This window comes from Chamaea fasciata, unplaced genomic scaffold, assembly GCF_029207755.1.
Source record: "Chamaea fasciata isolate MVZ Bird 193981 ecotype frontalis unplaced genomic scaffold, bChaFas1.0.hap1 SCAF_7, whole genome shotgun sequence".
In the NCBI taxonomy this organism is placed as follows: Eukaryota; Metazoa; Chordata; class Aves; order Passeriformes; family Sylviidae; genus Chamaea; species Chamaea fasciata.
Window position 1 is genome coordinate 21,872,636 of NW_027094092.1, and position 23,586 is coordinate 21,896,221.

A 23,586-nucleotide genomic window follows, 5' to 3' on the forward strand; every position below is an offset into this window, starting at 1 on the left:
TTTTTAAGGCTTACCTTTATAGGATCTTGACAGCTGAACAAAGGCTTGCCAGCTATGGCATCTTTTATCTGTGCTTGTCTTTGCATCTTTTTAACAAAACAGTATCTACTAAATATGATCCTGAAGGCATCTGTGCCTCTAACAAGCCATGAGAAACTATTTCCAGTATATCTGAGAGAGTTCCACTTTTTAGCAGAAATAAAGGTGTTATTTAGAGTTAAGGATTGTAAAAGATTTAGAGCCACTCCTAGCATAGCATAAACATGCTTACAAGCTTCTTGTGGATCTTGGTGTATGTGCCGTTGTGCTTGAACCTGTGTAACGGCACACCCTGGGGGATGTTTTCCTCTCTCCCCAAAAGAGCTACTTTAGCAGTTGGTTTCAGTAAGATTGCACACATTCTTTATTCCAAAGTAGCAAGAGAAAAGGACTGAAGGGTTGTATTTGATGACAGTTTGTGTCTTGGATAGCAACAGGCAGTTTAAATGGTCCAGTCCACTTTTTTTTTTGTCCTTGGGAACTGATGGTTTGTGTGACCTGAAATTTTGGATGTTTCCAGTCATGAGAACAGAAGCATAAGATTCTACTAGAAGATTCAATATTGTCTCTAAATGATACGATTTTGGTTCTTGCTTAATGTGAACTACTTTGCTAACTAGCTCAGGTGGCTTCTTATTCTAAACCCTTCCATTTTATTATCCATTTTACGTGCTGGAGACTTTCACCTGTACTGGTCATACTAGTTTCAGTCTGCGTTTATCCTAGACAAGCTGCCTACAAATGTAATAAGGATTGTGAAAGTCCTGCAGTCCCACACTTCTGCAGCCTCAAGTGAGGAGCAGTGGGCTGGGTGAAATGGGAGCAGTTCTTTCAGGCTCTTATGACACTAATGTTTCTTACTTCTGTGTCTAATGTGACACATATTATGTGGCTGCTATGCTCTTACTTAGCCTGAGTAACACCATGAGGAACTGGCTATGGCAACTGGTCTGTTCTTCTGGCTTGTCATTGCTCCTGCTGTGCTGGAGTGAAGCTCATGTACATTTGTACACTTGTTTTCTGCTGTATATACATTGAAGGGTCTGAACTTGCATTCTGCCATTGTTGTCTTCCTGATACCTTCACAAGGCCTTGTAAAATTCCCATCCTGCTGTTTAGGGGCATCAGATATGGAGGTCTCTGTGCTTCAACTTCCTTACTTTTGAGCAGGTTACACATTTGGGCATGAGTTTTGTTGCCACTTCATCTGTTCTGCAGACTCCTTATTTTCATACATCTGTGTCCCTGGAGCTAATGCTACCTTCTCAGTGTACAGCTTGTTTTAATGTTACTTCTAGCCAAAATGAATAAAATATCACTGGGTGTCTTCCTGCTCAGTTTCTGTTCTACTTCTGATCAGTCAGGATCTCAGAGAGCGCAAGCTTCTGAATGAAATCTCCCAAGTCTCACCTCTTTGCAGTTGGATTCTTTTTTCCTAGATAGCCTGGAGATCTTAGAAATTCTGCTGACATTGGCTTCCCCATGCTTATGTTGGTGGGAGAGGAAGTGAACACACTGTGTGGGTGGTGGAGAGGCAGACCTTCACTGCTTCAAACAAGTAGTTTTGTCAAGCTTTCCTACTTCTTTCTTGCATGGTACGTGGCCTGATGAGAACTCATGAAGAGGGAAGATCTTGGAGCTATCCTTACACAAAGCAAATGCTTTTGCTCTGCCCAGAGCCATCTTTATACCTGCTCTCTCACAACCTGTTAGTGCGTTATAGGAGTTAAGGTGTAAAACTTGGGAACACAATTTGCATACAAGAATTTCTCCTGAGCCCTAAATGCTGGCCATGACTGATAAATGGATGGGATGAAATAGGAGGCAAGAGCTCTTATATGTCCCCTGCCTGTGTTAATAAGTAAAGGACTCAAAACTCTGAAGGGCAGCAAGTTGGGTTCATGGATTTATATAACACACACATAATAAATTTTGTCCATGACCACACTTTCAAAACATAAAGGCTTTTTTAGAACTGTTGGATGGTGTTCCCCTCCCATGGGCCCCTGGAGGTAAGAAGTAAAACAAAAGTAGTTTCTTGAGTAGTTCTGATTTTGGGATTAACTCTAGGGGTTTCAGGAGGGAGCAGATGGAATTAGAATTTAAAAGGAGTCAGTGCAAAACCTAGCAGCAAGCTTGACTGTGTTACATAGAGGTCCACATGGCTATTGCAGAACATAAAGGATTCACAGATCCAAAGGGCTGGAAAATCCCTATTCTATTTTAATAACAAATTGAAAAAGCCCTAACATTTCAGGAACTCTTCTTGTTTTTTAGAATTTTTAGCTGTTGAAACAGTTACTTAGCAGAAACGTGTCTTAACAGTTGTCTGTTAGACACAGGAACTTCTAAAAATATCTCCAAGAATGGAAACAGCTTGAGGAAGGATTAGATGTATTAGCTTTGTGGGCTTTTCAAAGTCTTTACAAAAATTCAGCAAGGAAGCCAAGCTGCTTCGTATTTCAATAGAAAACCAAGAGGTCAGAAAGTCTCTGCACAATGTTGTGTAACTTTCTTGTCATATACACTGCAGGGCAGGTGTGTTTGCTGACAAATGTATAGATACAGATTTTCTCTTCTCATGCAGAATCTGTCTCTTTCTTGGAAGATGAAACTTGAAAAGAGTGACTTGTGTGGGTGGTAGGCTGGTGCAGAGAATAGGAAGGTGACAGTGCAGGGATATTAGGTGTCTTGAAACACGTTTTATTGTGGCTTGGGCTCTTAAATTAAAGGTTCTGGGAGAGCCCTTGCAGCTATTGCATCACTTGCTAAAAATAGCATCTATACTGCATAAGGCAGCCTGTCTGCAGTGTGGATAGTCTTGAGAATTTAGTGCTTCTTGTGAATGATGTTCAGTCATTTTTACTTCTCAGCTAAGCACATTTTTAATCTAAACTGTGATAAAGAATGAAGCAAAAGGTTTTATTTTCTGTCTTTGAAGGTGGGGTGAGTTTCAAAATAGCATTGTCCACAGTTCTGTCTGCAGCATGATTCTAAAAATACATTTTTAGCTTACTGAAATTACAGTTTAAATGCACTGATAAACATATATTGTAATTGTCAGGGGAGGGGAAGAAAAAATTTGTTTTTTGCAGCATGAGGTATTCTCCTTTTCTTATCAATCACTTAAAATTTAGCAGGGTATTTTTTTAATGGCAGTTACACAATGCAAGTGAAATATCATGCTAATCTGAATTCTTACTTTAAAAAAACCCCATAAATCTCGAATCCCTTCTTTTGAAAATAGAATATATGTTGTACAGTGCTTTTTTCCTTCTCTTATTTTGAAATCTTAGTCAAGAATTACCAGCAAAGGAGTGTGTTTGTATTCCAGTGGTGTTGCTGAACCAGACAGGTCTGCAGCACAGCATTTTATTTTTAGACTCTAGGTTGCCATTTTTATCCTGTAAAAAATATTCATCAGCGTCTGGGTGACAGGCCATCAATATTTTTAAATGTGTCAGACCACATTTTTCCACCTCTCTCTATTTCTCCTTTTATGTCCTGCTATATACATTTCTTGTTTGGGGGGAAAGGGAGAGGAGGAACGAGGGTACAGATTTTAATTCATGCATTAGATTTTTCAATTCACAGATCTTTAGCGTCACACGGTTCATTCATCTTCTGTGCTCGGCTGCTTACGCAGCTTTGCTTATTGTCTGCAGAGGGTGAACTGCTCTGGTGCAAGAAGCAAAGGCATGGGATGGGCAAAACCAGCCTCCTGCTGGTCTGGTCACCTCAGCTGCCCTCTCTGCTTGCCCCAAAATACCTGCACATGGCAGTGCTGTGGAGAATTAGTTTCATGTATGGTTTTGGGGTGCTGGTCAGGTATAAAATTACTTCTGGAGAAGCTATTCAAGGTCCCCTTGCAATAAATGTATATGGGCTAGCTGACTTCTAACAATAGAAGGTGGGAGATCTCTTCTGATGTGGAATGCTGAGAATTGTTTAGTGCCTGACAGGAGAGGCTCAAAGCCACACAGTTGTTGGATGGTGAGGCTGTAACCCACTAAGTGTGAATCTGCAGCACAAATTCCATGGCAGGAGTGCCACATTGCAGTTGCTTTCTAGGGTGCTGGACTTCAGAGCCTCCATAGTGCAGCTGTCCTGTTTATGTGAAGAAAACCTGAGGCTTTCTTAAAGAACTGCTCTTTGTCCTTGAAGAGCCTTTGGGTTGGCAGGGAACTGTGGTCATCAGAGCAGTGGGTACAGCTAATGGCCCCTCCCTTTTTCCCCTGAGCCCAAACATGGGAATCTTTCTGTAGCAGTGACAGGAGCTTGTTTTTGAGTGACTCTTCAATGCTTTTGGTGGTGCTAGAGAAGAGTTGTTGCTTATGGGAGGTGGAAGCCAGGAACAACTTGCTGGTGGAGCCGAGTTAGCTCGTAACCCAAGGGGGCCTCACCTATGAGGGTGACGGGTTTCATAGTGGTCTGGCTGCTTACTAAGACTTTGCCTGAATCATGTGATCTCAAATGCTCCAAGGGAACTGAGAAAAACAAGAGAAAAGAGTGAATATACTTTATTAGTACCTGAAGGTCTAAGCCAATTATGTCTTCATTAGTTTTTTTATAATTTTAAAAGCTTTTGAAGTCTTTCGAGTGCTGGTACCCAAGATGCCTTGTTGTGGCAGGGCCAAGCTTATGATAAGTAATAAAGGTATTCCCAAATGTAAGAGCAATAAAATTTTTAGGATGGTTGGTTACTGATACTTTTGGAGTTAGAAGTGGAGATTTAGTATGCTTGAACCATATATCCACACATGCTCAACCTTTTTTAAGGGGGAGAAAGTGGATAGGATTTTGATCATAATTATTGAGACATTGTTGGTTGAGACCTTCCTAACAAAGGTTCTCAGGTACAATTGTGCACATTTGTGTATGGGAAGATAATATACTGAGCTTGTGACGTGACTTGTAATCTCCTTAAATATGTGTGATTAAAAAGTTGCTTATCAAAGATACGCTTTATCAGTCATATCAATGATACACACTTTATCAACCATATTTCTGCTGCGTGAGATAATACAGCACTTTCTCAGGGTTAAAACCTGGGTTTGCTTCTGCACAGCTAAGTAGCTGTCCTGATTTATATCATCCCTCAAATATGGAAAATTTAATTTTTTGCGTGTCAGAATTTGGAAACCCTAAGGAAGTGGCTTTGTGGAAAGTAAAGTGATAGGTGGTATTCCAGAAGAAATTAAGTAGCCCATGTGTTTGATTTCTTTCATCTGTTTTGACTATGATAGGTTTGAAACCACAGTGTAAATAACTGGTTAAAGATTGGAGAGTAGACCTAAAATATCATAAAGGGTAATGATATCCAGGTTGAAGGAGTCTTACAGGAAGAAGAGGCGAGGCAGCAGTTCTCTGCTTTCCTTCCCGGGGGCTGTGCTGCAAGGAGATTTGTTGAGTGAGAGCAAGGCTGGATGAATGTATGACTCCAAGGCGTTCCTTAGCTTTTTAGGAGCTCAGAAGGCTCCATATGGAGGCACCCAGTGGTTCTGGGGAGCTACTTAGGTCTGGATGGGCTTCTCAGCTGAACGCTGGCAAGCTGTGTTGTGAGAATATATTCATGAGAGTCTCCATAGTCTTTCTGTGCTTCCCAGTATGTCTATTTTTGGTATATTGTTGATGCAGTGAAATTCTGCTCTGTAACTTACATTTGAAATGAAGATTTTAATTCTGGGAGTAGGGAAGGAACATGGTTTTTCTAGTATGTGGAATATGGTTGGTTTGGCATTTGAAATATACTTAATTTTTAAAACCTAATTTGCTATCTGCAAATCTGTAGTCCAAGGGGATTCTGATAGAGGCTCCCGTCAAAGGGTTTCCAAAATATCTAATCTTATAAATTTTGTTACATCCATTAGATTTACCTGTTTAGTAATATATAAAGAAAAACTTGAAAATCCACAACATCAATTTAAAGGACAGAGAGAAAGTTAAGCAAAGTGACCAGTGTCATTGCTTGCCATGGTCAAGAGGTAGTGGAGAAAGCACCAAATCCCAAAGTAGCACATGAGTTTCAAGAAGATTATGATACTGTCCCATGTATGATGTAGTTCAGCTAGGTGGCTTCTTGTTACACTCTGTGTTACATGCTAAGGCTTTACATGGATTAAAAAAAATTTCTAAAGTACCTTAATAGCTTTGTCTCGTGGATTTGTCCAAAATCACCAGCTGTAGTCCCCAGAATTGCAGAGCTGCAAGCTGGAGACAGGAAGAGCATCCTGGAGAGGTATCATACTTCTCAAGATCTCCCCTCAGTAGCTCTTGCTGTCCACTACCAGAGACCAGGTTTTGGGTTAGCTGGATCTCTGCTCTGAGCTGGAAGATCTATTCTTGGGATAAAATGGTTATACTGTGAGAAAGCTTGTCTACAAGCTGGTGCTGTTTTCTTTTCCCTTTGCTTCCAGTACAAATGGTTGGATGTGTGCAAAGGCAAAGGAACAGGTGAATGCTAACGTGGGTTTTTTTTCCTAATGACCTGATGCATTGGATGTGCCAAACTCATACAGAATGATGCATTACGCTTGAAATATACCCCAACCTTCATTTAAAAATTTCTTCAAGACTGTGTTTTGTATAACTGCAAATAGTTCAAGTCCTAGTCATGAAGCTGTGAAAGGTCAGACAGTATTTCAAAGGTGCAGAGAAAAGGTTGTATTTAGCACTGCACCCATTTCATGCCCACGGTCTGATCTTTAAAAAGCCTCACAAGGTGGTTTTTTTCATTCCCCAAATGGAGACTAGTGTTCTCACTGTAAATAGGGAGATGCTTGAGTAATATGATTTGAGTTATTGCCAGCAGGATAAGGGGTTCAAGAGGGAACCTCTTCCCAGTTCCAGTGCTTCATGGAGCCAGAGCCTCTGCTCTGTTAAGACCACTGGGCGTTTGACTTTCACATCGTTTTTGTTTTGTATTGCCAGCTTCACCTAGCCTCATGAAGAGATGAACAGACACCCTCTGGAAGTCAAATTGTGTGCTGAGATGGTGGGGGAGGAAGGATAATTTCTGTGATGCCCTCTGACAACCTGAGGAAGTGTAGAACCATGCAGTCATAGAATGTATTGAAAACAGTAAATAAACTGCAGTAAGGCCTATTTTGTTTCCCATTTTCTCTCTGATCCTGAATGAACAGCATCTTGTTGCAAGTTCATAGCTCTGCTTCCAGAGTTAGCTCTGGCTTGACCTGCATCTCAGATCTCTTCCAGCAGGTCAGGTTCCTTACCCTTATTCTGCTAGTCAGAGTCAGAAATAGGGGTTTTTTTCCTTCTTTGAGATACAGTGACTTCCAGTTGGTCACAAACAACCAACTTATATTGTATTCCCAATGTTAGCCTAAGCTTTTCTTTTTCTGGTGGTTACCCTATGTGAGCTTATGAAGAGCAGACAAAACCCTTGTAAATTCATCTCCCGGAACAGCTAGCTCTAAATCATTGTAGCAGCCCTTTTTTTAAAAATTCTATTTTGCAGCTGTTTCCGTTTAAATTACTTAATGTATTATTGTTTCCTATTACTATAGGAAACACCTCAGTGGTTATATAAGTTGTTATTATAGCTGCATCAGAAGGACAATTTACAGACAATTTTAAATGCAGACACTGATATACCTTATATTGGATAGACCTGATACCTTTTTTCCATTCCTTACGATGGTCACTTCACCTCTAAACAAAGTTAGTCTCAAGTGCGTGTCTTGACGTCTCTTGGTATCTCCATGTCACTGTGTAATATCTGGCAATATCATGTTCTATTTCTGTGGTCTGTAGACCCATGTAATTCTTTGCAGTGTGACATTGTGATCCTTTTCAGGAGCTAGGTTGTCTGCAAAGTTCATAAAGCATTTCCTTCTTTGTGTGGTGGTCACCAGTAACAGTGCTGAACAGGATTTGTGCTGAGATCAGTCCCTGAGGAGTGTAGTCATTTGCTTTTAACCTGATAAAATTCTGGTTTTGGTCTGAACCATTTGTAGCTGCCTGCACAGGCAGCCCCTGATGATATTCTAAGTTTCTTATGTTTCATCATATAAAATTATTTTCTTTTGCTTTGTAGGTCTGGAGCATTATTCTTGTCTAAACTGATTATACCTCTTAGAAGTTTTACACAGTTTGCCTTTTGATTAAGAATGGATCTAGTACTGCATTTTATACCAGTCTGCACTTTTTCTATGCTCAAAATTATTCTGACACCTTGCATAGATTTGACTTGAGATGAAAATGCCTACAGTTAGCCAGGATCACTTGTTATCCTCTTCTACTTGCAAGTGTTGGTTCTTTGTTGCCACGTTGCTAACTGGAATTTATTTTTCTGCCTGCTGTAAATACTTAGTGGAAAAGGAAAAAAAAAATCTCAAATTTCTTCTAGTGACTTCTGATGTATTATCTTCTTTCAGCATTGCAGGCTCTAAACCCAGAGGCCATTCTTCTGGCTGCTTAGTTTCTTCTCAAAAAAGTGACTTATCTATGTGTGTTTCCAGTGGCAAACACACTGAAAGCCTTCAGATGGTGCCAGTCCTGAGCTATCTGATCTTTAAAATGTTCGTGTTGTATTCATGCCCTCCTGGAGGCAGGAAGAACCAGAAATGGTAATTTGAATGACCTCTATGCGTGTGTTTTTTTTGGCCTGGTCGTGCTTGCCGTGACAGTCAGCATCTGTCACGTATTTCACCACGATGAACAAATGAGAGGTTGTTTTTGCTGAATATTAATGCTATGCAGTAACGCTCACTGTAGCGTCTTACAGAGCACAAGGCAGCTGTAGCCTTTGCAAATGCTTACCTCAACTTGAACTGGCTTGAGCAGGTGTTCTGAACAACTTACTTGCTACTGCAGAAAGTTTAATTCAGGGCAATCTTGGTTTCACCTGACATTTTCTGGATCAAAAGGCTTGCAAGCAGCCAAGGAGATGAAGCGGGGGCTTCTGAACAGGATAACAGAATTTCACCTCTCCTCCCAGACTCCCATGTCCATAGTGCAACAGCCCTTGACTAACAGGGAAAAGAGACCTCACAGCAAAGACTGGAGTTTGAGTGCATAAAAGACAGCCAGCCCGAACTGGGAGAGCTCCCATAGAGGCAGTTGGAACTGGCAATTCATGACTTTCTTCATGAATTCTTCAGTATGCTTTTCTTGTAGGAATTTCTAGATTGCTTCTAGTACTTAAATCTAAAGAATCATCAGAGTGCACTGCCCAAAACCCTTTCTTGCTGTAGTTCTGGGTGAAATGGGAACTTGTCAGTGCTGTGGTATTTATAGAATATTTTTCTACCCACAATCCTAGCTCCTAGACACAAGCTGTTACCAAGTAAGTGTTTGGTTTTGGGAATTGAATCTTTTTCTGTAGCCTGTCTTTTCAAAGCCTGACCATTAGGTGTTAGCTCCTCTGTGCAGAAAAAAACCCTTTAATGTGGGGGGGAAAAAAAAAAGAATATACAGAACTTCTAGGATTCCAGCTTGGGTACAGATCTTTCTGATGAGGCTTTCTATTTCAGCAGTTAAATTGAGAATAGATGTGAAGTTTGTCTTATTTTTTGCACAGAGTTTTCTGGTTTTTGGTTGTTTTTTTTTAATAAAAATGCGGGGAGTTGCTGCTGTCTTATTAACTTGCAGCCAGCATGCTTATCTTCTTTGTTCTTTGTTAAATATGAGCTGGCATGTGTTAGACTGCGTTAGCGTTCACTCTTTGGGACTTCAGTGGTTTCTAAATTTGGCATTGCTAAGCCGGTGCCCTGTTTGCTTGAATCAATTGGGGCTGCTATTTTTAGCAACAAAAGGGAATTGAAATAGCAATTTTCTTTCCATGTAATGGATCCCCAAGAGGAATACTGATGTAAGCTCTCTGTCATCCTGTATTCTCCCCCTCCCCAAAAGCACTCAGACGAAAGGCAGCTGTCATGGTTTGCGGCTGTATTAATCTTTAATCAATCGAGTGTTTTCTGCATTCAGGTGTTCAGGGAAAAAAAAGGGTCACGACTAAGATCTGCCTGGAATAACTAAGCACTCATGCATGGTCTGTGCAGTCAGAATTTGTGGATAACGCAGGGATAGATGGAGCAGCTAAAAATAGTATATGCTTCCAGTGTTTCTCCAGTCTATTTTTGATGCTTGATTTTGATAAGGTTGATTGGAGTCTTACTAAAAATAGCCGTTCCTAGCAAGCTGAGGACAAAAAGTAGAATATTTTTAACCAGCACAGACTGAAGTACTTTTGTTGGCTGGAGATAATCTAGAAGCTTGGTATTGGTCAAATGCCAGTGATTTATATAAATCTGTAATAAATGAAGCACTGCTTGATGCCAAGCAGGGATAGTCTTTTCTCCCCTTGCCAGCTTTTGTTTTCCCCAGGAGCTGTCATATTCTTAATATAGCCTCTGTGTTTCGTAGCAGAAGAATCTCGAGTCTTCAGTTATTTATGGGCTGTACTTTAAACCTATGCTGAGGTTAGTTGTGCTGTGAAGTTTCTCTCAACTGTATTGCTTTAGCAATACACAGAGGGTCCTAGTTTATGTTGATATGTGCTGCAGCTGGGTACTGTGCTGTGACAGACCCTCACTCGTATCTGGGTTCAGTCTTGCAGGACAGGGATGGCTCGTCTGTGTGAATGGAGGATGTTGCAGACAGACTAGATCTGCAGTGACCATTTTGACAACAAATTTGAACCCTTCTCAGGGGGTCAGAGACATCGCTAAGCTACCCTCCTTGAAATCTGTTGGTTGGCTTAGTGTTTTGACAGGAAAGGTGTAGGTATTCCCAAATTGCTGGACCCCCATCTGTCTAGGGAGAATAAGATTGCTGGTGGCCCGAGTTCTCCCTCCTAGGTAATGACATGCATGAGTACATCTGCAGTACTCTTGCCTAAAAACTCAGGCTTTTCTGAATGAAAACAGGAAAATGGCTGAACCAAAATGAATTTGTAGTTTGAAGAAGAGACTAGTAGAGAACATGCGTAATAGTTGCTAGCTTCATTGTGCAGGTAGTCAAAGCACTGCAAGGAGTATGTCTGGTGCTGTTTGCTAGAGGCAATATGGATAAAAGTATTTTGTGCTTTATCTCCATTAGGCATCTCAAAAGTTCATTTTGCTGTGGAAAACGTGTGTTTGTATCTGAAGGCAGGCTTGATCTCTTTAAGCTTTTTTTTTCCCACTGAAGTCTAACCTTGAGTTGGGGAGTCACGAATCTATAATCTTGTTTCGGCGTGATTGCTCTGCAGAACTGCAGTAGAATTTTCTATGCTTGCTGTTGCTCCCTCTCCCTGTGTCAACACTGGTCCTTGCTCCTGTCGTGAGAAGAGATGATTTCTACATGCCTGCCTCATGCTTTACTGCACCACTCTTTGCTTTTGTTTTAAGATGTCCTGCATGAGTAGCAAGTAAAATTTCTCCCTGATCCTTGGATACTCACTCCAGTCAGAAAATAGACTGCCAATGGCTGCTGGGTTCTGGTTTTGCCTGGCTCTGGAATGGCAGTCCCTTTTTTATGAGCAAGGAATACACCTCTATTATACCTCTTTAGAGGTGGTGGATGTTTTTTGATGACCTCTTATTTGGCAACACAGTGGCTGTTACTTCTTATAAGCAGGAAAAACATGTGAGTTCCCCACACTGTTGGTGTCACTTTATCTCTCATAAATATCTCTCATGTTTAGCCAGGGGCTGTAGGATTTCTGAAGGATGCAGGTGGTATTGGAAACATTTGTGTGTTTACCCCTACGTAAAGCTTTTGGAGAGGTGTCTACATTTTTATTCCCTGAAGTACCACTGGTCATTTTAATCTTCTAGACCAAAGTCACTGTCTGGTTGCATGTGTTCCATTGGCTTGGTCTATGGCTTTTTTAATAGCAGGAAAGCTGTTCCCTTTTAGTGCAAGGTGACACAGCTCATTGACTGGTGAGGTTTTTTAACTTAGTTTGTCAAGGGCTGCCCTGAGTTTGGTACTGGCCAGGAAATGCTGACAGTGCTTATGAACTAGGTCATACCTGTTGTATATGTGACAAAAGCTATGAAGCATTAGGAGATAAGTTGGCTAGATGGTATTAAGATGTAGAGAATTAGTGAGTTGTGTCTGTCAATAACTATTCTAGTAGTAGAGGCTGTGGTGGGTGCCTGTGTAGCTGTATCTTAAATTAAAGAGATTACTGCAAGAGGTCAAAGATGTGTAGTTAAACTTCAAGTGGGAGTTGAAAAGTCTGTGAGGGGAGCTGTGGGTTTCTTTTTTGTGTCTTCTCTCCCCACAATGACATAGGAAGCAAAATTCTGGCACAGCCATTAGGGCAAAGATGCCATACTGTCCTGAGGTGAAGATTTTGGTGATTTCGGGAAATGATTACATGATGTATTAAGGATAATACTGTAATAAAAAATTTAACTGCTGATTTGTGATCTTGTGCTGATGACTTGTATATATATGGTGGTAGTTGAAATATCTACAGCCTACATATGGCATAACCTCCTCCAGCAGTGGGAGCAGATAGTGCTGCCATAGTGAGCCCCATAGTGCTCTCATTGTTTGGAGACCTTGATACTACGTTGGCCGTTTCTTTTTGCACCCTATCACTGCCTGGACAGGTTCACAGTCATTTATTCTAATGTGGTGTACACTAGTGCTTAGCATGAATAGTGATTTTAGTTTCATCAGCTTTCCAGCTTCTTGTCTACCACTTCAAACAGTGTAGGGTTTGGAGTATAAGACTATCAATGCAAAACTGAAATGAAAGCCAGAACTAGAGGATGAGACCATACGTACATCTGTCACCAGTTATAACCATGGTTATGCCAGCCTTACCCAAAATGTCATTTCCTAAAAGAGCAAGAGGTGTTCCTTTCAGTGGGCTGGACTCACTAGGGCCAGGCTTTATGGACTCTGACTCAGAACAGGAATTTTTAGACAGGCTTTTTTGGAATTTAAAAAAGATTATGTACATGTCAGTTCTCTAGTTATGCATATACTGGTTTCACAAAGGGTTCTTGAGATGGGAATCTGTTGCAGGTGAGGACTAGTTATTTTGTGAAATACTGTGTATCTAAAGGTCTGGCCAGTGGGAACTTCCCAGAATAGACCATGTCCAGCCCAATGCGAGTGCATGTATTGATTTATTAAGAGTGAGTTACTCTCAGAGTATGTCATGTTACTGGACACCTTCCCTTATTTTTTGTCCCCTGACTTTTAGGGCTCTAAGGGAAAAGGCAAAGATGGGTGTTGACTTCTTTGTCTAAAATTAGCTAGTGCTGCAATACAGGCTTCCATTCAGGCAAACATTTACTTGGTGGGCTCACACACAAGTTGCCTGGGCACTCTTCTTGCTTCTCTCCTGGAGACAGCAGATGGCTGAAGTGGGAAGCTACTACAGTTAGTCTGACTACTGAGTAAATGTGTATAATCACACTTAGGTGCTGGTGCATTTCTTGTATAGACAATAACTTAATTCTCTCCTACTTGCTTTGCCTTCTTTAAGCTCTGCCAACTACAGTAGCTTGTAACTTTTGTTGGAAGGCATTCTGTAGAAGAAACAGAATTCAAAAGCTTAATCCACACTTGGAGTCAAACTAGCTAGGGCATGTTGAGTTGATAGTAGAAATTTAGTTAAACTGACACAGCTTTGGAGTGGTTGAAACTGCAACATTTTTTCTCCAGAATGGAAGCTTGAGATGAATGTAATCAATATGAAAACTGTAAGTGACTTTCTAATGTACAAGCTTTAGGTAATCCAAAATGTGAAGGAAGATAAAGGTGGCTGAATCTTGACTTCTGTGATGTTGGTCCTGTCAATTGCCTTTACCCCACCTCTTCTCCCTGCTTTTACAATGTAGGGTCTAAGTTTTGCTTTCTGCTCTTGCAGATACCTGCCAGGCCAGCCTTTCTGACCCTCCAAACTGCTCACTAGGATCCAGTAAATGGGCAGTAACCAGAACTGGCTGAACTGGGTGCTACTGGTCAGTAGCAGGCCAGGTCTGTGTTAGTGCATGTTTCCCATTGCAGTCCATGGGTGCTGGCCTTGATGGCCTCTCCACCAGTGCAGCTCTAGGTGGGAAATCCATTTGCTTTGAATGGGAGGGAACTGAGCCAGGTAGCTTCTCTCAAAGGGCCTTAGGAAGAGAAGTGTGACCTGAAGAAGATGGGGTTTAGGTTATATGTTGGAAAGCAGTCCTTGCACTGTGTTTGTTCTTCAAGATGGTGTGGCAGCATGGAGCAGAAGACAGTTATCCTTCTCCACATGGAACCACTAATTAAATGATGGGCCCAGTGTCATCTTTTTGCTAAGAAAGTGTCCTTTATTGCTGAGAAAAACTAGCTGCATACTTTATCCTGATGCCTATGCCTTTTCCTGCAGCAGAAGCAAAACAGGGATGTATATCAACCAGGAGTCTGTTTCTCTAGGTGATGGCTCAAGTACCTCTTTTTTCCTTATGGGATTTTGTAATTTTTATGTACATTGAATTTATTTAAATTTCTCACATTCTGTTCTGAGGGTACTTTAACCTCTGGACTACAGGTTATTTTGATTTGAACTTGGGCCTATAAAGGGAAAAAAACCATCCTGTTACTCACACTCCAGTTAGAAATCCCTGATCTTCAGCTTATGTCTTGTGCTCCAGCTGATTCCATTATCATTTACCTAAGCAATGGATTCAATAAATGAGTAAATATTCTTGACTGAAACTACTTGTACTTTACTAAGTCTTTAAAGGGCTACAGGTGCTTTTTGGAGTCCCTGCCTCATGGAGCATGCATTTTTGGCTGCAGCTACTAGAAGTGGAGTAACTTGCAGTGTCAGAAAACAGTATTTTAAAATGCCGAGCTTGTTATCTGGGAATAAAACCATTAAGTCCATAGATTCTGAGATGGACAGAGAAGAAAAAATCTAAGTCTTACAGGGAATGGCTCTTCTTTAGATGCCTCACTAGCTATAGTGAAACAAACAAGCCCTTTCACCGAGTTCCTGCAATTGAATGTTTTCCACATTGGGTCAACTTAGAACTTGTCCAGCTACTGTTATGATCCTTACAGGGAGGGGTCCTGGTACTGTTTTCACTGTACTCCTGTTTGCTTCATTGTTTTGCTGAAGCAACAATGACTGTGTGGTAATACATAATGTGAATCCCAGGTCAGCAAGGCTGAAATTGAAGCTTGTTAGTCCTTAAACTAAAGGGATCCTGCTGTCCTGCAGGACTGTGGTGTGTCTGGCTGAATGGGTAACAATATTGGTATAAGTTTGGTTGCAGGAAATGGGCTCCAAGGAATGTATTCTTGATTTATTCCCTAAAGTCTGATTTTTTATTGGTCATTTGGACCCTTGCTTCACCTTTCATTACATGGCTTTGCTTCTGTACCAAAACTGTCACTCACACTTCCATAATGGTGGCTGGATAGAAATTGGCAAAGCAGTGTGGCACACACACTTGGTTCTCTCAATAAAATTCCCTGGCACTGCCAGTGCAGCAGCCAGAGCTCTGTTTAGTAGCCGGAGCATCCCATGTGTGCAGTGGGCATATCCTTATCATGCTGGAGTTAGGGCATCTTCAAATAAACCCTAAAACTAGGTTATGCATCATCTTCATCTGTGGCCATCTGTGAATTCCATTTAAATCAGGGTTATGACTGGATCTTTCTTTCTAGCCTGTTACTGAATTGTTGCTAGACCGTTCAAACTCAAATAGGACCTTTGCTAACAGTTTCATCTTTTGTTATTACATCCGCTTATTTATAGATAGCAGGCACAGAGACTATGAAAGGGTTACAGCATTTCCTAGCTGTTCGTACTCAAACAGAAAATTTCTAACTGCAGTTTGCATGCCTACTGTTAGAGGGGATCTGCAAGCTGTAACTAATCAAATGATCTGCAAACACATTTCCTTCCGGTGCTCTGAAGGGAAGTTATTGCCGAATCCCAATGCCAGACAACACCTCTCTCTGCTGAGTTTCATTCAGGTCGAGGTTGACCTGAGAGTTAAACCAACACTCCCAGTTCACTGTCCTGAAACATCAAAGAAGTCCAGTTATTTGGCTGTGGTTACATACAGTGGTAAGCAGTGGAAGCACAAACCAACCTGTTCTGATCTGATAGAAGGACAGAAAAAATCCAGTATGTTCTGTGACTACTTGGAGAGTGAGAGCAGAGACAGGTAGATGAGGTTAGACAGAAGACTAAAAATGTAAGGATGTTGAGGTGTAGGCATTGGGTTTGGTGAGAAGAAAAAGCTGAGAGAGAAAAGAACTGGTGCTGAATGTACTTGTGCAATAAGTGGTTGGAAAAGCAGTTTCTGTATAGAGGAATTGCTATTTACTGAGATGATCAGCTACTAGTGTGGCGAGAACCCTGGAATAATCTGTCAAACTAATGGCATGTTGAGTCACTCACAGCTTCTTAGCTTGTGGAAAAGAATCCTAGAAAGACTTGAAGCTTGACACAGATCCAGTCACCCACAGGTGAGAAAGTTTAAGTTGTAGAAGCCCAGCTTGCAACTGGTGCCTGGATCAGTCACTCATACTTTCTGCTGGTGAGCACAGTGGTCATAGGGATCTGAAATCTGCTGGAGGAACACTAACAGGGAGCTGTTGCTTGTGTCCTAAAATCTGTTTTCTTGGATGCTTGCAGGATTGGAGATATCTTTTATTTTACTGCATACTTAAAATTAAGTTGGCAGCTGGTTTAATAGTCATAAATCAGCTTTTTTTTTAGTTAAATGGCTTGGAAATCTCTCTTAGTCCACAAAGCCTCTGGAGAAGTGTATCAGGACAGAGGACTGGCTTGAGAAGTGGTGCTGAACCTGATTCTTGAAACATATTAGGCTTCTAAATCCATCTTTCTCTCCCTTCTTACCAATGGAAAAGTTGGTGTGAGTTTTTTAAGTAATTTCTTGCAAGTGGTACACCTATTCCAGAGACTTTGATGTCTAGAATGAGTACTTTAATACCCTAGAAATGAACACACCCACTGTAGTTACTTCTGTGAAGCAACTAATGTACATTTCTTTTTTGTTGTTTTTGCAGTGGTCACGGGAGCTACTGATGGGATTGGAAAAGCCTATGCAGAAGAGGTAAGAATTCTTACCACTTCGAAGTCTGTCTTGATTCTTGGCAAGCTGCCTCTGTCAAGCTGCATGTGATATCTGCTCACCTTATCTTAACACAGCTGTGGAGAAAGAAGTCTCCTACCTTGCCTCCTTCTGGTAACCGGCCAATAGTTGTTTCTCTTTTTGTTAGTTTCTTGTTAGTTTCTTGTTAGTTTCTCTTATTTGTGAACTATATTTTCAGCTCTTACTTTGTCCTTCAGTTTTTATTTTTAACTTTTTTATTTTTTGAAAGAATTTCAAATTTCTCAGCCCTCGGTACTTCCAGGCGCTGACTAAATGGCATTTACAGCTGCCAGCAGTATGTTCCAATTATTTCCTCTAGTTCATGAGGTCTCTGAAGCTGGGTTTTACCTTTATCTCTTTTACTGTACTTTTGCTCTTGGTGGATATGTGGACTCCAAATATATTTCATATACTGGAATGTATTGCTTAAGACAGAAAGTGGCTGTTAGTATAGGGTAATTTAGCCTATAAGCCCAGAGAACATAATGACAGATAGTGCTGACTGCAACAATTTATAGCAAAAATAACTCTAAACTCAGCATTAGTATCAAAATGAGCCTGTCTGTGCTCATTTTTGTGTTCTCTGAAACACCAGCGTGATTTTGTGTGAGATCAGCTGTGAGAGATTCCCTTTTCCTTGATGGGTGTTTTGTTTTGCAAAACCCACAGGGAAAATGGCATTCCTTTTCACGCGTAGTCCTTGTCCTTTGGATTTCCTGTCATCCTGATGTGCCTTGCCCTGCCACCTGCACCCCTAGCCCCCAAATTCCTTTCTAATTTGCAGGAAGTAGTGCCTCATAGTATTGGTTCAAGAAAGGGGACTTGGCTGCAAAAGGAATTAAGCCTGGTGCCAGCAGCACCTGATCCTGGCATACTGCTCACAGCTCATATGTGCCAGGTATCCCAGTTACGTGGCACCGAAGAAAATGATGCAACACTTAATTGTAACTGTCAAGAGCAAGTGGAAGGAGGTCACTGTGTCCACAGCAGAGCATTATCAGGAGAAAGTCCTCTAATGTGGGAAACACTCCCTGAACATCATGGGAGATTAATTTCAGGGTCTATATGTTAAGATACTGGGTGAATAAAACTACAGCTTGCTTTATGTTCTGTAATGTTTCTAAAAACTAGGCTGCTTTCGAGCATGAATGTCTGCTGCTGGCTGACTCCTGCATTCAAATCCCTGTTGGGAAAGCCATCAGGAGTATGAGATGTTGTTGGAAAACCATATCTATTACAGCTGCCTTGCAGTAGTTGCTTTAAACACAGAGCACCCCAAAGAGTACAGATGCTCATTCTTGGGGTGCAGAATAAAACATACTGTTCATGCATTGTATTTATTATTCTTACTTATGCATTTATTTAGAATAAAACACAAATCTATCCTTTGACAGTTTAGATAGATGCAGAATACTTGATAAAATGTGGATGTAGAGCGAAATGTGGAATAACTGAAGAGATGTCTCAATCTTTAAATTAACTCTAGAGATAAGTTCAGAAGACTGCCAGCAGAGGCTTGATTTTCTACTAAAAATTCCCTTCTGGCTACTATAAATTCCACTGGCATATGGCTGCTTGGGCCCTGATGGCTGTGATTATACTCATGCAGACAAGTTCGTTTTCCTTGGAGGAATTTGTGAGAATTGTAACTGTGTGTTGAGAATTACCTCTTTGAAAGTTTGATATGGTCTCACTGGAAGGTGATGGACAAGCTTTATGAGTGTGTGGAATCTTGGGTTATATGCTGCTCTGTAGATTATTTTCCTTTTCCAAGCAAAGAACAATTTTTACATTTTCACTCTTGCTGTATTAAGACCTTCAATCTTTGCCCAGCAATGATATCCTTACCATTGCTAGGTCACCCCTTTGTGAAAGGTTTCGTGTTTTGAGAGTATGGTCAGGAGTCAGTATTTGTTGCCTCTCTATCATCATCTTCTGTTTGCTTTTGAAAATCATTAGTATGAATTCAATCTTAGCTGTATTTTGTGTGCTAGTGATAAACTAGAGGTTGTGATCCCATTGCATACTCTGCAGTACTCTACTATGCACATCTGTTTAGTATAGCATTTTTAGAATCTCTTGCTATGTCTACTCTAACAAGAGCTTTAACCTTGCTTTGGTTGGCTGTTGATGTCATTGTTTTCCATCCTCGAGAGAAACAGTTTAAACAGCAGCTGTATTTTGTTACAAGAGTGGAAAACGTGATAGTACTAACATGGCATTTAAGGAAATCAAACACCTCTATTCATCAGCTCCATTAGAATGGTGAGTGACCCTTGCTTGCATCAATCCTTAGGTTACAAGGGTATCTTCCCAACATATGGTACTCTGGGTGAGTTTTTGTGTTACATTTTAAGGTCTTGTCATTCAGCCATTTCAGGACCCTAAGGATAGTGGCCAAAGGGACAAGTATAATAACAGGTTATCTACAAAGCAAGTGGGTCTTCCTTGATTAATATATAAAAATATAATTAGTAACTGGGATCTCGGGGATTATTATATCTCTTTGGATGATTGTGGTTCTTTTCAACCAACTAGGTCTCTACCAGTGAAGGCACAGTGCTCATCAAGCACTTTAATTGAACTTGAGAGTAAGTGCTGTATCTTCTCTAAGGCTGATTACTTCTTAGTGATGTTTGTTCCTAGTTACAGACTCTTCTGTTGGCTATTTTATGTGCTGTCTACTTAGAACTCCACTTGCAAAAGGGTTTCTGTTTTCAGATGTACTTCTCAAAATGCATCCTTTTAGTGTGAACGTAGCAGAGGTTTCTCTCAAGCTCGCCCTCGTAGTGGAAATTCCATGCTTTCCCATTAAGCCAAGGTACCTACTGAACCAGTCCTAGAGCCCAAAGGTCATGACTGCTGAAAGAGAGCCAACTGTTCTGTTGGCAGTCTGGAGCTTTGCATCCATGAGGAAGATCTCTGGAGCCTTTTTGCCTCATGGGCCCACAGTTATGTTGGATTCTGATTAGAATTCTGTCGGATTGTCCTAGCAGGTTAGGTAATCAAGGCCTTCAGTACCTTGATCCTGTGGAATGAGAGCGCTATTCCCTTCTTCCTAGTGCCTTCCAAGCCTACTGTGGGCTTCATGTAAAGTGTGTTCCAGTGAGCCAGGTGCTTCTCTGCAGGTGGCTGGATGGGTTCATCCCTTTTACACAGTAATTCTTGTAACACCACGTCATTTCCTTGAGCAGAAGGCTTAAGTTTCCTGTAAGCCTGAACCTGGCAGTTGTTAGCTAGTGATTCCTATGGTGTCTTTGGTTTCACCACACCTCACTCTATGCTCAGGAAATCCAGTGTGAGATTTGTACTGCTTAGAGATCACATCTGAGAGTAAAGTACGGAGTTCACTGATGAGCTCTGCCATACCTCTCTCTGACAGAATCACTACTGCTTTGCATGCTCCTGCTAGAAAAGTAGATGCCATGAAGCCACTTCAGGTTGTTGCTCTACAATGCTGTGGTGTTTTGTGGTTTTTGGGGCTGTGTGTTTTGTTGGTTGGTTGGGGTTTTTTTTTTTTTTTGTTTTTTTTTTTGTTTTTTTTTTTTGTTGGGGTTTTTTAAAATTCAATTGAAGACCCATTCTCATCAGCTTCTGAAGGCAGTGAAGGAGTTTTGTTGGAGCAATGACAACATGCATGTTTTTATATGTAGGTCTTAAGCATATGAATGGCAGTGCCACTTTGAACTGTGGATAGATATATCGTTTCTACTTATAGTAGTCGCAAACATAATTTTCATTTTAGAGTAATTCAGATATGTAACTGTCTTCCTGTAGGCACTTTTCAATTGAATTGTTGGACCCTATTTTAAATCTGCAGGGGTAGGTCTGATTTGATGACCAGGGTATGCTCTGGCCACAGCTTAAGTTCCACAGATGGCTTCCCTAAAAGTTTCAAAAGTAAATTAATCTTAATACCTATGAGTAGTACAAAGTCAGAGTGGAGCCTTATTATGGGGAGGTAGTACTGAGTTGCAACACAGGTGTTCAAGTGGGTATCTTAACTTGGCATGTTAAACTTCATTATGGGAACTTAATGTCTTTGCTCTGACTTGCAGAGGTAGTCTAAAAGCTTTGTAAAATATCTACTATTTGTTTTCTATTTTGTAAGCGTGCCTATCCACCTGTATAAGTTGACTGAGAAGATAATGTCGTGTGAAGGGAATTAAGTAAGAAATAACATGGAAGTATTTGTCCTGGTTTTCCCCTTTGTGTTTCTATTTGAAATTGTATCTTTTTCAGACTTGCCGGTCATATCTTGTTCTGATGTTTGATGAATTTTGCAATTCCTTTGATTAGGATACTAACTTAGAAGTGATTTATGACTGTTCTAATGTCTCCTGTTTTGTTTTCTCGCAGTTAGCAAGACGTGGAATGAAGGTGGTTCTAATCAGTAGGTCAAAAGAAAAACTGGACCAGGTTTCTACGGAAATAAGTGAGTTAAAACTTCTTCCCTAAACTTCACTGGCATGCTTATAAGTAAATGCAGTTGCACATGAATTTCGTACGTGCTAATATATATGGCTCTGATTTTGAAAACGGTTTGCTCTTGTGCACAGTGCAAATGTTACAGATTTAAGTGGTAAAGGCCTTGCAGATCAAATTTACAGCTGTTCATATTTAACTTTTGAGAACAATAGGGCTTAGTTCTGGAATAAGTACTCCTAAAACTGTTAGTCTTCCATAAGAACAGCTTACAAGGCCAGACTGAAATACCATCTATTCATGCAGTAGTAGCTGCCTAAAATCATGAGGCAAGAAACACGCAGTCATTTCTCTGTCTGAATATTCCCTCAGTTTGAACAAATTTGATTTCGTCAGCTCCAGCCATAAGGGTGGTTTCTTTGCAGCTAGAAGCTGTTCAAAGCATTTTCCTTATGTTGCTTGGTGTCTTACCAAATGTACAAATTTATTGTGGGTAGCTTGCCCCTCCTCCCTCTTTTTTGTTTTGCTTGAATAAACTACTCAAAGATTAGATTAGAGACCTGTGAGATCTTTTGAGGTGATGAGTGTCCATAGTCATAAGAATATATGGAATGAGTTAATGTCTTTTAGAACCTGTATTAAGGATTGCTTATTCAGAAAGTGTGTAGTAAATGGCTGTAATGGAAAAATAAGGGAGCAACTTCAGTGTTTCAATCACAAATGGATGTTTGTACAGGATTAGTTAGGAAAAAGCTTCCTCAAGTCTCATGCTGACAAATGATTTTCCAATCAGAGCAAAGTATAATCTAACCCAGAAGAATTCCTCTTCTAATCTATATCTCTTTTATTAAGGCATATTTCATGCAGAGTATGTCAAGATAAAGTGAGAAATGTAACCATGTGAAAAGATTTTGATAAGCAGGAGTAGGAGCTGTATGCTATAACACAAGTTTCTCATCATAATGATGTCGGACAAATAAACCTTTAAGATGATGCTTCTGTGTTACCCTCCCTTGTCCTGCTTAGGCTTTCTAAAATGGTTTGTGTACATAATGCAGATAATGGTAAGAACTGCTCTCTTTCCAAGGTCATAAATGTATAATTTTGGCTTAAGTTTACTAAAAAATTCAGTGAATTTGTTAGTGGCACTGCTTTACTATAAAGCATAATCTCCTAAGTCAGTCATCAATACACTGTCCTGTACTAACTTGTAAGGGTCTGCTGAGTGAAAGTAAGGATGACTGAAAAACTCAAGGACTTCAACTTGCTAAACAGTAGCTGTTGTACTAGATCTGTGAAAGGGCATACAGTTCTATTGATATCAATGTCACTCTTTCTGATTTTTAGTGTCCAATGTAAGATGGCATATGAAACTGTTTTCTAGACAGAAAATTATTTTTTTTCTCTGTGTACGTTTAAGTTGTAGAGAGCATTTCTTCTTGGAGCAAAGCCGTCAGCAAGTTCTGTCTTCACTGATTTGGTAGTAATTGGCATTGTTCGGTAGTATCCTGCATTTAAGGGTGTCACTGCAGTGTCTGGACCTATCTGTGACTCTCTGATCAATCCAGTGACAGTGTAAATGCACCAGAATAGATGTTGCTTTCTGTGTAAGCTGTGTGACTGCTGATGCTTGCTGCCCATACATAAAGAAGCTACAAGGTGGTGTTTTTTGGTGGTTCACTGCAGTAGCTGGATGATAGTTTGCTGCATGTGTGTGGGCATGTGCAGTCACGTTTCTAGCAACGTTACATAAAGTTGTTTTGCTAAGTCAAAGTGTAACTGAAAGAAGTTTCTACAAATAATCTTTTTCTGGAATCAAACACCTATGCATGAAGTGACAAGCTTCCTGAAAGTGGTCATAACCCTTTCTGTAACAGCCTGGGTATCTCTTTCTCCCTGGGAATTAAGCATGATGCTGACAAGACACACAAATCTACTGCTTTGAGCTTCAGCACCTATATGATAGCTGCTGGGGGAGGTTCTCAGATTAAAAAAATAGGTACCTGTACCTATGTGAAGCAGGCTGTAATCCATAATTACTGTTAGG

The 23,586-nt window shown here is 40.6% G+C and overlaps 1 protein-coding gene across 1 annotated transcript in view; it reads left to right on the plus strand.

Annotated features, from left to right (window-relative positions):
* HSD17B12 (hydroxysteroid 17-beta dehydrogenase 12) overlaps nucleotides 1–23,586 on the plus strand; it is an 82,968-nt gene that overhangs the window by 14,632 nt on the left and 44,750 nt on the right. Inside the window, exons 2-3 of the mRNA XM_066187882.1 lie at nucleotides 17,029–17,075; nucleotides 21,474–21,549. Coding sequence (XP_066043979.1) covers nucleotides 17,029–17,075; nucleotides 21,474–21,549 — 123 coding nt within the window. The remainder of the gene's footprint in view (nucleotides 1–17,028; nucleotides 17,076–21,473; nucleotides 21,550–23,586) is intronic.